The following is a 15,547-nucleotide window of genomic DNA, read 5'->3' as shown; positions in this document are numbered from 1 at the left end:
ATAGTGTTACTTACACATTTCATTAAAGGCTTCATGATTCTATGCCATGGATTTGCATGACACTGAATCATTTTCTTGGCCCCTCACTTGTACTTCACCCTGCCATTCACTAATTTTGCTTGACAGCAGCTTTTAAACAACTCCCTGACAAGCTAGAAGGCAGCTCACTTTATTTGCTGTTCTTTTCCTGCTACTCATTTAAGATCCACTTAAATCATCTTGCCGCTAATCATCTACAATTTAGTACTTTTGATTAAAATGTCTCCCAAGTAGATATAAAAGATGACATATCTACATAAGCCCAATATCAAATTCCTGGAGTGTCAAATGCTGGAATCACAAGATGCTAAGGAAAGGAATGCGTTTTCCATAGAAAATAGATGCCTGTACAATTTCTAAGTTTGCACCCACAGTCATTCTTATGTTTTTGAAAGATTTCTCTCTTCTTCATGTTTTTGCAACCACGGAGTTGGAATATATAAATTTAGGGACTGTAGGGGACCTATCCTCCTGTAAAAGGGATATTTTTACAGTTGGAAATTTCACCCTTTTGATATTTTAGGCATTTGTATTCTGCATTTTGGTTCTTTAGTGTTTTGTAATTTGAGGTTTCATGGGAACCATAAAAGGGACATCCAGTCCTTGGGTACCATTCTGACTTAAAATGGGGGTCGCAGCAGAGTGTGTGTGTGTGTGAGGCAGAGCCGGATGTACTGTGGGTTCTATAACCCCAGAAGGTAAGTTTGCATTAGCATGCAGACTAGGCCTCAGGCCTAGGCCTCTTAAGCTTTTCCTTAGGAGCGGACAGTACGTCAGGGGTGGAGGGATCTGCAATCTTAGACTGGACCAACTGCTTCAGTTCAAAGGAATTGTCCCACACAACCCAGGTAACCATACACACTATCTCCAAAGTCACTGTACCTCAGGGCATTGAGCACACTCTGAAGTAACTTAACCTTGGCCTTAGTATACATTTCCCAAATTCACTACCAAACTCTCACTATTCCAAGGATTACAGTCAAAGTTCTCAAAATCACAAACAGAAAGGAACAAAGTGCTCTTTGACAGCAGCAGTTTGCAGTGGGTGGTGAGCTGCCTGATGTCAAATGATGGTACATCTGGAAACAGACTTGCAAAGGGTTTGTCTGGCAGCTGTGAGACCTTCACTTCCTGGAGCAAAGGAGATGAACAGCTGTTAGTGTTCTTAAACTCTTGGACTAGGCTTAGCAAGAACCTGATTTGGCAGAGCACATCAAGAGTCTCTGTCTGCCCTGGTTTCTACCCTACCACTGCAGTGATGAATGAAGACAGATGAATGCACTAGGTTAGGGAAAGTTTGGAAACCACTGTCAAGAGAAAAGTAAGTTTAATCCAAAGGGATGGTATGTTCTTGATAAAAAAATATAAGGTTGCCCGTACATAAGGGCCTGTGATCCTCTAAGCAGAGATAATGGTAAACATGGAAGGCACTTTCCAAGAAATTACCTTCAGCATCACATCAGTGGGTTTTAGGTCGTACAGCCACAAACCAATCTACTATGAAGTTCAGGTTCCACAGAGGAAAGGTGTTCTTCAAAGGAGGAGAGAGGGTCCGTATTTCTTTATGTGACTGCTAGACCACCTGGTGTTCAACAAGTCAAGATGGGCCAAAATAACTGACACATAAAAAAGGCAGTGTAATAACTGAGGCCCAGATCATACAAGTGCTTTAGACAGGTCATAATCACCTGCAAGCTAGATGACAGGGGCAGTGTAAGGAACAGTTCTGACCAAACTGGAAGCTACTTCCATTTGAAAGCACAAGACTACCAAGTGGAATGGGGCCTGACAGTTATCAACCACTTCTGATACACCCATAATGAGGTAGGTCCAAATGGAGCAAAGGATCAACTTTAGAAATTTATGATAGTCATTCAAACCATTAGGGACATTCCTGGCTTGGACCAGGGAGGTTACCTGTACTGATTTCCTTCACCTGTGTTGGGATAATTTTTTGCATTTCCACAGACCTGAGGGTTTGAAACCACACCCAGTTTGGCCACCCAGGGATTATGAGAATTCTTTTTGGCTTTGCTTCCATGAAATTTACAATAAGGTGAACAATAAGTAGAAATGGCAGGAAGGCATACAGGAATGTCCAGTTTCATGGGATGAAGTGTGTGACCATCTCTAATTACTCTTTTTTCTGCTGCACCAAGCAAAACATGAGGAAGACTGCACTCACCTTAGTGGCAATGACATGAACTCTGGACAGTGCACCTGCAACACCCCTGGACAAGATGGGGACTCAGAATCCAAAATTACAGGATATGGCTAAAGCAGTAGCTTAACAAGTGTGCCAGCTCATCCATACCTCCAGGATACGAACTGCAGAAAATGTAATACCTCTGTCTATGGTTTACTGCCAGGCATATACAATGACTCTTTGAAACGGGTTATGACTGTGTTTTCCCTCACATGTTCATATATTACATGATGAATTGGTTGACTGACAAAATGATGAGTGGTCCTAGAGGGAGCTTTGTCACTATGGCTTCAAAAATAAGAAGCCTGCTTGAAGCTGCAAATAACTGATGTGGAGTCCCTTATCCTGCTGCTGAAGCATCCATCATTAGGAATTGTGAAGAGGCAGGTCTCAGAAATGTAATCCATCAGTAAGCTGGTGTGGTTTGTCCACTGCTTCAGCATTCAGTAATAGTAGTCTGACCACAGGAGGACATCCACAAGTGTATGCTGACTCATAAACTACATACACCTCATGACACATAGAGATATCTGCATCCTTACATGTGCAAATGTTATCATAAAGATGGCGAGAGCCCTCAAGCTCGGCAGATGCAGATGAGTCTAGACCTTGGTCCTCAGCTGTTTCTTAATCCAGGATGCCTAGGCTATGGCTATCTAGGGCCTCTTTAAGGGTGTCTAGTTCCTCACCCACAAAGATAATTCACTGAGAGGAGGTCATAGAGGATTCCTCCCAGTTTATGATCAGACACATGGCATGGAAACCATATAATACCAAAGAACGCTTGAATAGGATCATCAGGAGCCAGCTGTTCAGGTAGAGGAATACATGGAGGTCCTTCACCTGCAAGGTTTTAGCATACCACCCAACACCTCTGTAAATAATCTGGGCAGAGCAGAATGATCAAATGGCAAAACTCTGACCTAGAATTGATGGCCACACAGATCAAACCAGAGGAGTTCCCAGCATGGAGCCCAAACAGTTTTGTGCCAAAAGGCACCTATCACTACATCAGACAGTATTGGCAAGTCTTGTGGAATCTGGTCCCTATTGCAAGCCTGTTTATAGGTATGCCTTACAGTGAAGTGAAACACTTACCCCAAGAACAAGTCTTTTGGAACTAAAGCAGGCTTACACCAGAGTAAGTCACTTATTCTGAGAGCAAGTCTTCTGCAATCTGGCTCTCGGAAATTATATCTTTGATCAGACTGTTATGAGCACTTGACCATGAGAAGTTAATAACAGTTCACCAGAACGCCTCATCATCTACTAAGGGTACTGTCCCATAGATGGTGGCTGCAACAACTGTCAATCAAAAAGATAGCATATACACTCAGTGACAAGACGGCACTATAAAAATGTGCTCTAATCAAACTTTGTGTCTTCTTAATGGCAAGATACAAAAAGGTCTCAAGTGCAGCAAAAAGTAGTTTCTTAAGAGACAAATTTTTAGGCCCCTTAACTTAAGAACTGACTTTCAAGCAGTGTTGTGCTGTTGGCTCAATCCATCAACCTGGCTACATTGTATGAAACAAAATAATAAGAAACAAAGACAAACAAGGGATGCAGAAATACAGATCACCAGTGATCATAAAATTAACATTAAGAGCTGGCATATTTATGCAAATTTGTTGTAATAATCAAAGGAGACAATACCAGAGCTACACACACAGAATGGCCTGTATGCTTGTCTACATTTTGGGAAGAATTAGACACCATTCTGTCTTCCTGTGCAAAAGCATTCAACACTTAACATTCACAGCACATGTAAACAATGCCAAAGCAGAACTTATTTCTGGGTACTACGTATTAGAAGTAGGTGTTAAAAATACCTCAGTGTTATTATGCATCTTTGAACCTTTATTATAGTTAAACTGCCTTCTGACATTAGTGGTTATAGAGTTGCTAGGAGACACTTCATAACTCTGCTGCTTGAAAATAAGGAACCAGAAATATTTTTACTGCAAAGTTTCTGGAAGAGCCTGTCTTTGGCTATATTGACAGTGCTGAGGTCCTACATAGTATTAAACCTATATTACAATCATCAGTAAAAATAAAACAAAACTTATAGAACTTGTGTGTGTGTGTGTGTGCATATATATATATATATATATATATATATATATATATATATATATATATATATATATATATACACACACCCACACACACACATATGTATGTGTGTATGTTTGTATATATGTATGTAAGGATGTATGCATTTGTGTGTTTATATATGTGAACACACACACACACACACACACACACACACTTGCATAAAATACATTCTTGAAGTTCTAGCTGTATGTTATATAACTGATAGTATAATTCATACACAATAACCAAAACACATACAACAGATTCTTACTTATTAAAACTAAATAAAAATAAATGCAGTGCACTGATTCATATAGGAATTATGTTTAAAATCTGCTTTCTTAAATACCATCCCGCCTGGTATCACTGTCCCAGAAGATAACCTATCTTGCACAGTACTATTAGTGCACCTCGCCCTATCCACATGCCAGAATCATCTTCATCATTGTTGACTACACAGAACCCCTTAATGACCCAGAAAATAAAGAATGCCATCGGGTTTGTGTTAAACTCGGTCCTCAAAAGTGATACTTGTAGGACTGCTGCATACCACAGCAGCAACAACAGAGGGCATTTTTGACTCACAGGGAAGAATGCAGTAACATATTACTGGGAGGTGTCTGCGGCATTCCAGCTTCATTTTCCTTCTTGGATCATGCTCAGAGCAGCTGTTCATCCATCCATTTCAATCTTTGCTGGCCACTGTTTCATGGAAATCAGGTGTTACAGATCTAAGGCAAACGTCACATTACAAGGAAAACGTAGGACATACACATATTGTGCGTGATCAGTAGCTCTACAGCTCTTATAGAACTGTTGCATGTATTATAGTTCCTGGATTTTCAATGTCCCGTTTACTTTGTACCATACGAAGTTCTAACTGGGCTGGAGTTGGTTTGTTTCCTTTTCCTGCAATCTCTAAATAAGAAGAAAAAGAAAACAAATTAATAAAAAAGTGCCAACAAAGTAGACCTAAAAAGATCATGAAAACTGCTTGTGTAATAATTTATTAATGCAGAAGTTTATTTGTTTGTCTTGGTTTACCAGGAAAGTCCAACTGGATAATAACCATTTTCAGCAGAGGCCCAGGGAGAAAAGCTCCATTTGTTGACACTACATTATACTTAGTTCCAGTTAAACACAGTAGTTACATTTCTATTTACATTTGTACACATACAGTAGTTACATTTATACATTCTAAAACTTTACAGAGGTAGAAGTTACTAAAGAGAAAGCCCACGTACACCTTAGTGGGTTGTACAGGCAGCAGTTATGTAAAAAAAAATGTTTTTGCCATTTCAGTGAGAAGTTCAGAGTATTCTGTTTTTGATACAAATGTTCATTGATCAAGTTACTTTTCAGTGAACTCTGATTTAACAAATGTAAGTGAATGGCAATATGGTATAAAAGTCTTAAATGAGGTAAAAGCAATTTTCTGTACATCCAAAAGAAAAAAAGGCTTTGCCCTGTATATATATATATATATATATATATATATATATATATATATATGTATATGTATATATATATATTTTTTTTTTTGTAGTGCGATAGGAGCCCCCAGCCGCCAGGTTAGTTTTATAGAGAGGTTTGGATGCACTGCCACCTTGGACAGGAGTGGTGATGCTCCTACAGCATTTCTTATGTTATGAAGTGGCCAGTAAAAATATAGGTCAGCATGTAGTGGGTAAGGCCTTCAATACTGAGTCAATCTTCTTACTGTGCGCAGCTATGGTGGCTGTTTGGGAATCACAGTGTGGATGTCTTAAGATTCCAACCAGCAATACTACTGCTGGGTGTAGAGATTTAGCATAGATGGAAGACAGGCAGGGTGATGGAGGATCCCGTATTGCCATCCCCAACTCAAAGATAGAGATCCTGAGTCATAAAAAAATGTTTTTTCTAGCCACGGTCAACTACCTCCATTGGTAAGGCAAAACCCATTTCTCTATCAATTTTTCAATTTTCATTGATCACTTTACAAAACATACAAAGATAACCAGTTGGCAGACAGCTTTCAGATAGCAGACTGTGCTACTTTGAAATGACCTACCCTGAATCTCTTCTGCATTCCATAAGTTACTCGTCTCATCAAGTCTCAAATCCTGCCACTAAAGAGAAGTGGCTTAACCAGAGCTGGTTCAAGGAATGGTAGGAGAGCATAACACTGGAAAAACACTCCAGCTATCATTTACAAGACTGCAGTACACCTCAGGACATATGCTGGCACACTTCACACCTGAAGCTCAGACAGACTAATAAATGGCCTCACAACAGAATGTCTTCCATGCTGATACACAGAATGGAGATCAGATAAAATGATGGGATGCACCACAATGGAGAATTGCAGATGGGGAACACAACTGTGTATTTAAAGAACACGTCCTTAAAAATATTTACAACAGAAAGTGGTTAAAACAATAGATTCAGACGGAATTTATACCAAAAATTCTAAAGAGATTAAGAGAAAAATTAGCAAAACTGCTGACAGACATCTAATGAATCATGCAGAGATGATGTGTTGCCCCATGCTGAAGGAAGTTCTGTGCAATGTGACTTCACAGCACTGAGACAAAAGAGTGGGGATAGTCAGCCTGACCTCAACAGAAAATAATGATATATTCATTTCTGAAAGAAAACATGGTTTCCGAATACCTTCCAAATAATCAGAAGCAATGAAGGACAGGAAGAAAGGCAGCATGGATTCTTAGCAAAACGCAATGCAAGACAAATTGGTATTAGTTGTTTTCCATAGATTCACAGATTCATAGAGAAGGAGGAGTACTAGGTTAACTGTCCTTATGGGCCATTTTAAGCCTAGCCAATTACCCCATGTGAGAATCAAACCGTGCACTTTGTGTCTGTAAGGTAAACAAAACCATTATGCCAACCTCCCACCACTATGCCCCCCAGCCAGTGGCGTAGCTAGACTTTGTACAGCCCGGGGATGTCTTTGAGATTGCTGGCCCTCTACCCTCAAAAAAAGCATAGTCATATGGCCCCCCATACACAGCCCTCTACCCCCCCCCCCCCACAGACATTCTGTGTCCCATTACTTGGCTATTTCTCTCTATTTACCATAAACACTGTAATGTGCATACTGCTTATGCTTTACTTCTACAGTGATTATTTGGATTTCATAGGTTCATAGGTAGGTACTAGGCTATCTGCCCGAAGGCATTTATAAGCCTAGCCGGAATGTGTTGGCTTTCGCCACCCCCTTAGATTAGTTCCCTGTGCCTCTGTCCAGCAGAGCCATTGAAGTGATCCCTGAGGTAAACTTTCTGTTTCCCATCCACTCGTCAAGGTTTCTCTTGAAGACGGTTAGTGAGGAGCTTTGCCTAATGTAGATTGGAATCTTGTTCCAGAGCATGGGAAGTCTCTGGGATGGGAATCTATCCCTCCAGCACGTCCTATTTATTGTTGTGGTGAGGTTTAGATCCCTGGAGTGTGTGGCTCGAGGGGATATGGTTTTCTTTAGATGGAGCATGTCCATCAATTCTGGGTTGGACATGGCCTTGTATGTCAGGCAGAGATCACCTCTGAGTAGGCGGTATGCAACCGAGTACAGCTGGAGTTTCTTCAGTTGAGCTGCATAGGGCATCTGCTTGAGGCCAGTGATCCTCTTGGTGAAATACTTCTGTGGTCTTTCCAGTTGTTGCAGGTGTCTTGTAAGGTACATCCCAAATGGGGCATTGTACTCTATGATGGGTCTGATGAGTGATGCATAGAGGGGGCCCAATGACCTCTTTCGATCTGGATGCAAACCCTTTTGTGATTAGGTGGGCCACATAGAAGGATTTTCAAACCACTTTGGCAATGTGATTAGCAAAGGAGAGGTTACTATTTACTTGGGTCCCCAGATCCCTTATTACATCTTCCGTATTTAGGGGGCTACCACTTATGTGGTAGTTTGTGGGTACTTTGTTTTTTCCAAAGGGGATGACTATGCACTTTTTGGCATTTAACTTGAGGCCATGGTTTTAACACTGGGTATCTGTCTCAGTAAGACCCTTTTGGAGGATGCCTTTGACAGCTGGAGAGTCAATTATAGCCACTAGTTTGCAGTCATCTGTGAACTTGGTCAGCCATAGTCCTCCTGTGCTTGCCTGTATCTCTGAGAAGTACATGCCAAACAGGAGGGGTCCTAGGAATGAGCCCTGGGGAATGCCACTTCTAACCGGTTTAGAGTCAGACCTAGCTTCCGCAACTCTTACCATGTGGGTTCTATCCGTGAGGCAGGTGGCAACCCATCTCGTGACGCAGGGGTTTATGTTCTAGCTGGTGAGCTTGGCTATAATACCTGAGTGGGGAATGGTGTCGAAGGCCTTTGCAAGGTCTAGGTAGGCTGTGTGGACCACCTTTCCCTCATCTATAGCCTTGGTAACTGTCTCAAAGAAGTCCACCAGGTTTAGGAGGCATGATCTGCCCTTAACAAAGCCATACTGGGTAGGGTCCAGTGTTTGGTGGTTTCCAATGTCTCTGTTAATGAGATCCATGATGATGCACTCCATAGCTTTGCAGACCAAGCTAGTCAGGCTTATAGGGCAATAGTTCCTGGGGTCCATTGTGGCTCCACCTTTGTGAAGTGGAATAACCGTTGCTGTGCACCACTCTGTGAGCACGTAGCCTGTGGAGAGGCTGAGTTTAAACAGTATGTTTAGGTGAGGGGTTAGTTCATCTTTGAGCTTGTGTAGGATGCAGCCTAGGACACCGTCTGGTCCCATTGATGCTGTGTTTTTGGCTTTGGAGAGGGCTGTTTTAACCTGAGTGTCTGTGATATCAGGGGCACTACATTCTTCTGGTATAGTTATGGGCCCTTTTGGGGATGAGAGGGGGGTGAAGTTTGCACTGAACCTGTCTGCCAGGATGTTGGCTATATCGGTCGGTTCAGTGTATTTTGTGCCGTTCTGCACTAACTCTGAGCAGATCTGAGAATTGCCACTTAGATTCTTGACATAGCTAAAGAATGCCTTGTGGTTATCTTTGGAGTCCATGGCAATTTTTCTTTCGAAGCTAGCCTTGGATGATTTTATGGGGGAATGTAGTTTCTTGCTGATACTGATCAGGGATGTCTTCCCTTCTTGGGATTTTACTCTTTTCTGTACTAGTTTCCTCCTTCTATTGTATAGCTTGGTTATGGCAGGGGTCCACCAGACTGGTTTCCTTTTCTTGGAGGAGTGAGTCTTGGTTATGTTTGGGGTAGCACGATCCATGCATTCTTGTAGGTGCCCATAGAGTGTATTAGTAAAGGATTTTGCAGCTTGGACAGTGTTATCCTTTAGCATGGGGGTTTTGAAACTTCCCACCTCAGTCTTAAGTAACGTGAAGTTTGCTTTTGAAAAGTTTTTCACGGTGGTTTCTTTGACCGCGGGTGGTGGCGGAATGTGGATATCCAGAATGATTAGTTTATGGTCACATCTAACCAGCGAGGGGTTGACTTCTGGTGTAGAACACTGGTCGCCCATGTTGGTGATGACCAGGTCCAAAATGTCACCTCTGGTGGGGGTGTTGACCAGTTGATCCAGGGCATTTGAGTTTATAAATTCTAGGAAATGTCGGGCAAGGGAGTTTGTACTTGAGTAGTTCTCCCAGTTAATGTTTGGGTAATTGAAATCACCCAATATCAGGGTGTTTGGTAGGACCTTTATGTTTCCCAGTGTTTCCAGGAATGCTGAGTGGGGGTCCTGGGACATGGTGGGTGATCTGTAGCAAGCTATAATTTGAATAGCAGTTTTGCCCATTGTTAGTTGCACGTGGATGATCTCTGAAGCATCGTGCTGTGCCACTAACCTGGAGGTGTGGGTATCCTTGATGAATATGGGTACTCCCCCGCCTTTTACATTTCGGTCTGGGTTTTGTGGCCGAAATGTATGGTACGAGTTGTAGCCTGGTAGTGCTGGGGTGCTCTCTGGAGCCTTAAACCAGGTTTCTGTTACTGCACATATATCGATTTTCTCCATACTGAGGAGTGCCTCGAGTTTAAGTTTAATTTAAAACTTTTATTTTAAATTTTATAGCACAAATACATTTATTTTAAATTTTATAGCACAAATACTCATCGACATTTGCTAAACAAAGCAATATAGTCTCACAATAAAAACAGACTTAGGATTAAAGGTTTTCTTCCCTTGAAGCTCACATTCATTGAAACAGCATTGAAACTTACATTCAAAGAAAATGCATCTGGCCAGTCGCAGATGAAGTTTACCTTTGGGCTGTTTTCAAATCATAGGCCCTTTGCACACATATTTAACATACATGTATTCTTTGATTCACCTTCCTGATTGTATTAAATTATATTCCTTGTATACTACAGCACACTTGTTAGAGCATGTTTTAAATTTGTTTTGAACATTTTTTCCAGTAAGCAATGAAACAAGATGTATGAATCAATAATGACAAAACTGCCCAATTCAGAACGTTTCCATCATAAAAGTCTACTCAAACTTCTGCCATTAAAATCCACCAATATCAGTAAATATGCACAATCTCTGCAAAAGTAAAAGTCATCTAAATAATTATACATTAAAGAGATTTGTAACAAATGAAAAGGTTGCTGCTAGCAAACAACTTTATATTTCATTGTTTCATCTACAAATAAAGTGCCTGTTGCCCTTGAAGAATAGTAATATTGCAATAGGGAATGAATGGCAAACTGGTAACATGTTCATAGTTGCTAGGTATCTCCTGCAAAGGAGGACATTCTCAGGAATGCAGTTTCTACCCCCTTTAAAGTACAACACAGTACAGTATCAGCAATCCATCTACATAATGTGGGAGTAGAACCCACAGACTTCTGCATCAAAAGCAAGTATACTACCTGTTGTGCTACTAACAATGCAAACAGATTTGGCATAAGCAGAAACTAAACTTCTCGTCTCCAGAAACTCTCAGCTCCTTATAAAATCCACTTGATACACAACTATATCTCCCAACTTTGCAATAAAATAAATCTGGAAAAAAACAAAGTCTATGGGGGGGGGGGCAAAGGCCCAAAGCCAGAGACGCATTTGAAATATTGCTTGTATAATCTTAAAAAAATTGCTAGAATAAAATTTTTGTGTTACCATGTGTTTCTTGATACATAGAAGTCTAAAACTTAAATGACCATCATTATTTAGTGAATTCAGTTCTCACTAATTTTCCAAAAACACAAAAGAGGAACAGCCCAAACGTATGAGTCAAACATTACAGACATTATGTGAAAATCTGGACAGTTGAGAGCTATGGACTCAACTCTTTGAATCACAAGTGGCAGTATGGGTAGAAAATTCAGGCTCTTGTCTCTTCTCTTGTACCTAAGGTACAGGGTCTGTGCCTGAGTAACACTAACCACCAGGTATACCTAAATGGGGAATTTTACACACACAAACACACACACACACACACACACACACACACACACACACACACACACACACACACACACACACACCCTTAACATCAACAATATAAGAAGAAGCATACACACACACCCTTTTATGTCAGCAATATAAGAAGCATACACACACCCCTTAACATCAGCAATATAAGAAGCATACATATACACCCCTTAACGTCAGCAACATAAGAAGCATACACCCTCCCTTAATGTCAGCAATATAAGAAGCATACACACACACCCCATCCGTAATGTCAGCAATATAAGACGCATACACACACACCCCAACCTTAATGGCAGCAATATAAGAAGCATACCCTACCTTAACGTCAGCAATATAAGAAGCATATACATACACTCCATCCTTAATGGCAGCAATAAAGAAGCATACACACCCCCCTTACCTTAACGGCAGCAATAAGACAACCCACCCAAAATGACAGCAAAATAATCCACTCACACTTCCCTTACCTGAATTGAACAGCAACATTCCCTTACTTGAACGGCAGTAGTAGCAGCAAAATCTGAATGGCAGCAATAAGAAGCCTGTACTGAAATGGCATGGCAGCAGTATCAACAAAAATTCCCTTACATGAATTGAATGACATGGCAGTAATGCATGTACTGTTAAATTTAAAACTGCACGTGCTGGTGTTCAGGAAGAACAGGACATCTGTGTGACAATGCACACGCACAGATGTGATGCAACCAGAGCAGCTATGGGACCATTCTTAAAGAAGACCGCCATTTATAACAGTTTTTTTTATTAGTATAAATGTGACAAATTAAACAATTAAAGTAAATGTACAGTCCCAAAAGTGCTGCCCCTCTGCCCCCCTCCCAGCTATGCCACTGCACCCAACCCTACTAAAACAGAAAGCTTAACTTAGAAAGTTCTCATTATGTGTCACTGCAACAAACATTTGTAGACTGTATTTTCTGTTAATCCAGTATGCAAAGGGGTTGGTCCCAACAATCTTCTTTAGAACTAGTGAGCTAGGGATAATGATGATGCCTTCCCCTTGTTACAAACAGAATTAACTACAAATGTGGTTTGCCAACTTGACTGACTGGTGATGTATCTCAAAGCACCTGCAGTTCTTAAAAATCACATGACTCGTATGACCACCATGTTCTCAAAACAATACAGATAGTGGGTACATAATGAAAATTTTGCGCACAAATCTAACAAGTGTTATTTAACTAGGAGACAGCAGTATAAATCTAGGGTGAATCTACAGATTTGGCCTATACAGATTTTTGCAGAGCAGCTAACACTGTGTCACACAAAAGCTTAATACATCAGTTATAAATCTTGAAGTAGGTTGCATCATAGCAATTTGTATAAAAAGCTGGCTGCAAAAAGGAAGTACTTAGAGGAGTACGGGTTGAGAAGGATTCTGTTATGACAGCCTAGGATATGAGGGAATACACTACAAAACATAATACAAAAACTGAGAAACTGGAAGCTCTGTTTTATGGATACGGATACCAAGATACAAGCAGTGAAAATGTTTTTAGTCCTTTAATTATTACACATAGGTCTGGAATATTCATGTCAACCAGAGATGAAGTTGTGGATAACAATTAATAAAGAGTTGAAGATTTTATCTGAGAGGGGAAGAGGGCAGAAAGTACTCTAAGATTTAAGCCAGCACAGGAATGGGGAAAGGAGATTCTGCCTATAAGGGTGATGCAATTAGGGGGTACACAGAACAGGCAAAAGGGGGCTGGGATTTACTGGCAAAAATTGGCAAAGGAACAGTGGTATTGGGAGCAAATATTTAGAGAGGGAAAGGAAGGAGAGCAAGAATACATTTGGACTGCAGGCTACAGACTGTCTTTCCTAAAAAGGATTTATATCCGAGTATAGGTAAAGGGAAAGGAACAGGGGGATGCTAAGTGAAAGACTTGCTCTGGTAGAGTTTTTAGTAGGATCTAGAATAGAAGCTGCTATTAAAAAGGGATAATTAGTAGGGCATATAAAATAGTGCATGATAACTATAGGAATAAATCAGAGCAGGTTAATAAGGATTGGGTAGAGAGATTGGATAAGCAATCCACAAATATGCATTAAAGTCTAGACAATTTATGATTTTTGCTTGGAAGTGTTTGCATAGGTATTTTTAGACCCCAAGCAGACTCCAAAGAATTTTTCCTCAGGTAGATTACAAATGTTGGAAGTGTGATGGGAAAGAAAGAGGGACTTGGGAACATATTTTGGGAGTGTAATGAGTTGGTAGACTTTAAAAATTCCATGTAGACCACAATGTCAGAAATACTTGGTGAGCAAATTGGTGTAACAAAGGAAATTATTTTTTTGAGTTGTGATACATGATCTGAACTGCCTAAACATAGTAAGGCCTTGCTGAGTTTAATTCTGGTAACTGCCAAAAAAACAATTACGAGAAAATGGAAATTAAAATCTCAACCAACTGTATTAGAAGTAGTGAATATAGCAACAGATATAAAGGTAGGAGCAAATTACTTAGAAAAACATAGGAATTATGAGAACAACACATGCAGAATACTGTTTTGGAGGAGGTTTAAGAGAAAGCAGAAATTGAATGATTATGACTATTTAGTAGTTTGGAAATAGAGTTAATGAAATTTGAGTTGAACTGTGATGCTAGGGGTTCAGAAGTATTTGTTTGTTTCTCCTGGTACCTCGGCTATTCGCCTTCATGGGATATTATACATGCAAAAAATTCACAGTTTTTATAGTATTCTAATTCAAATGCATCATAAGCCCATCCCATTAATTAAACAATTAAACCTTAAACACATACAACACCTTGTGAAATGCAAATCCAGCATAATAGATAAAACATGATAATTGAATAAGTTAGTTATAGAAACAAAATTCATTATAATTATTAAACATTAAATAAACCTGAGGGTGTTATATCTACCACTGTGTGCTGTGTTTTTTATTCAGTAGTTGCAAGTTTGTTGCAGAAGTTTTCATTTTGTTTGGATGTATTTGATTGTTTGCCAGAATTTCTGTGGGTTTAGAATATGTCTTTGTTGGGAGGATTGGAAGTAGTATTGTTTATCTTGGTTGATTTTTTTTTTTAGTTTGGTTTCTGAGTTGCTGGTATTTGGTAAGCATGGTTTTGTCTTTGAAGGATAGCTATAGGGCTCTGGCTTTGTATCTTTGTTTAACTAGTTGTTTAGTTTCAGGAGACAGCCATGGAAGTTGTTTTACTTTGGTACGTATTTTTCTGGTGGGGGCAAGCGATTAAGGATATCAAGAAATTTGTTGTTAAGTAGTTCTACTGACAGGTCCAGTTGTAGATATTTTAGTGGTGATCAGTTGCGATTTTGAAATAGTTGGTTAAATAGGGCAGGGGAGAAATGTTTTTTGCTGCAGATGTATTTAAATGTAGAGTTAATTTTGGTTTGAAGTTTTTTCTTAACAGAAAAGTAGGGGTATGGTTATTGAGGTTAATGTGTAGACATCCGGACTTATGACTTAGGTTTGGCTTATTTATTACTATCCAGTTCAGTAATGATTGTTCTTTTATTTGTCAGCACACGTGGGACAATCTATAATTTGGGAGAATTTAAAGAGGTTGATGAAATTTGTAGGACTGTCAGAGGAGCAGGAGAGCTAGTCCAGGTTAAAGTCTCCTAAGATGATAGTTTCTTGGCTGAAAGAGGAGGAAGACCAGGAGAGGAGAAGTTCAATGTTGTGGAGATTGTTACTACGGGGCAGATAGGCAACAATAATAATAACTGATTTATGGGCATTTATGTGCAGGTGGGTGATGACTTATGCATTGGGCAGATTTGGTGTTGTACAGTCTATTTTTTTCTAC

General features: G+C 40.0%; 1 protein-coding gene across 1 annotated transcript in view; it reads right to left on the bottom strand.

The window, feature by feature from the left end:
- Positions 1–4,487: 4,487 nt before the first annotated feature.
- The window catches only part of PDXK (pyridoxal kinase), a 933,402-nt gene continuing 922,342 nt past the window's right edge, over positions 4,488–15,547 (bottom strand). Inside the window, exon 11 of the mRNA XM_044072247.1 lies at positions 4,488–5,260. Coding sequence (XP_043928182.1) covers positions 5,148–5,260 — 113 coding nt within the window. The 3' untranslated portion in view covers positions 4,488–5,147. The remainder of the gene's footprint in view (positions 5,261–15,547) is intronic.

Source organism: Protopterus annectens, chromosome 5.part0, assembly GCF_019279795.1.
Source record: "Protopterus annectens isolate FY-2018-M chromosome 5.part0, PAN1.0, whole genome shotgun sequence".
Taxonomy (NCBI): domain Eukaryota; kingdom Metazoa; phylum Chordata; order Ceratodontiformes; family Protopteridae; genus Protopterus; species Protopterus annectens.
This window is presented reverse-complemented; position numbering and strand designations above follow the sequence as displayed.